The sequence below is a fragment of the Elephantulus edwardii genome, unplaced genomic scaffold (assembly GCF_000299155.1).
Source record: "Elephantulus edwardii isolate Elephantulus edwardi_28Jun2011 unplaced genomic scaffold, EleEdw1.0 scaffold00051, whole genome shotgun sequence".
NCBI lineage: Eukaryota > Metazoa > Chordata > Mammalia > Macroscelidea > Macroscelididae > Elephantulus > Elephantulus edwardii.
This window is the reverse complement of record NW_006399801.1, coordinates 12,872,267-12,874,010: the sequence shown is the minus strand read 5'-3', so window position 1 is coordinate 12,874,010 and position 1,744 is coordinate 12,872,267. Positions and strand designations below refer to the sequence as shown.

General features: G+C 35.0%; 1 protein-coding gene across 1 annotated transcript in view; it reads right to left on the bottom strand.

The window, feature by feature from the left end:
• Window positions 1-1,744, bottom strand: part of CRYZL1 (crystallin, zeta (quinone reductase)-like 1) — a 62,090-nt gene that overhangs the window by 38,049 nt on the left and 22,297 nt on the right. Inside the window, exon 4 of the mRNA XM_006886746.1 lies at window positions 571-686. Coding sequence (XP_006886808.1) covers window positions 571-686 — 116 coding nt within the window. The remainder of the gene's footprint in view (window positions 1-570; window positions 687-1,744) is intronic.

Here is a 1,744-nt window from a genome sequence, read left to right as displayed (position 1 = left end):
GGGATGGATGTGTCAGAGGCAGTGAGATTGGCACAGGATAGAGCAGGGTTTAGGGCTGTTGTACATAGGGTCGCTATGAGTCACAAGCGACTCGACGGCACATAACAACAACAAACAACAACATACATATTACCTAGAAATATACATTTTTAAAGAATGTGACAATAATAATTTTAGACAAAACAGATAAACGACTTTTCAAAGCTCCTAAGTGTTTGTTTATATAAAGCGCTTATATAAAAAGTATTAAAGGTTTATATACCATTTAATCTGAATGTTAACTTTATGAATACTAATTATATGCTAAAGAGCTTTGTTGCTTGTTGCACTATTAACTAAAAGTGGTTTGAGTCCACTAGTTGCTCTGTAGGAGGAAAGATGAAGAATCTCTTCCTTAGATTTACAGCCTTGGAAACATAACAGATGGTTGCGATGAGTTGCAATCTATACAATAGCAGTGGGTAATCACACCTTCGGAAGTATTCACATGACTACGCACTGACAGAAAAATGTTGCTAAGCACCATACCTAAAAACTCAAGTAGCTCTTGAAAACTGAATTGCCACATACCCAAATAATGCTCATGCACTCTAATGACTTCACACAGCCCAGGGTCTTCAGAATCCAGGGGTAAAATGCCTGAAAATGGAAATGAAACATTTAAGAAAGATAATTGAAATATGACAAGTATGAATGTATTACTAACAAAGCCATGGTCAATATAAAGTTTGTCCAGTGGTATTCAGAGTAAAGATTCCAGCAATAACCTGAGAGAGGGAAGGGAGTTTGTAGAAACATGGAAGAGTGTTCGTTCACTGACATGAACATGTTAACATCTTTTTCTTTCCCACCACAGTCACAGTAATGACAACGGCTAATGTGTAGAACAAGTATGGATTTGAGGATACCTAGTTTCTTCGTTCTAATTTTCTGTTTCACAGTACATTCCTATGGTTGTGTAGCCTGAGGTTTATTTTAGCATCCTTCCAATGGAATCCTAATTTCTTTCATAGTTTGATTGTATTTTTGGCTTTATAAAAACCAAACAAAAGAAAAGTGACTTTTCTTTAAAAATAACTGACTTCCTGAACAGCAACAAAGATATGAAAATCAGAAAATACACATTCTCTAGAATTAATGAGTCAAATACTACAAAAAGCTGGGAAAAAACCTTCCTACAAAATGTTCTCATATTTAAAGTTTATATGAACATCTTCAATAGAGAAAGAATAATTTTAAAGATTATTGCTAAAGCAATATACTATAAATATTTGTATAACTGCCTTGGTATTAAGTATAGATTTACATATTTACAAAAACAGTAATAATTTTAAAGCCAACACATATTTCAAATAAAATTTTGCTGTAGAAGGAGCAAGAAAGATTCATGGGAGATTGTAAAGAATGGAGCTTCTATAAAGCTAGCTAACCTAGCCAGCAGTCTTAAAGCAGATGACTTAGGTGATCTTTCTTTTCTTCTGGGCCTTTACTGGTCATAGACAGGAGAATTTCTGTGTATCCTTCTGTTGTACACGGGGTCACTATGAACTGCAGATGACCCAAAAGTGACCAATGTTGTTTCAAATGACAGATGAAACTCTGGACGTACTCATCATTCTATGCCAAGAAATGTGGAGAACAACTGCCTGGCCAACTGAAAGAGATCGTTTGTTGCCATTCCCAAGAATGGTGACCCAACAGAATGGAAATTATTGAACAACATCATTAATATCACATAAGCAAA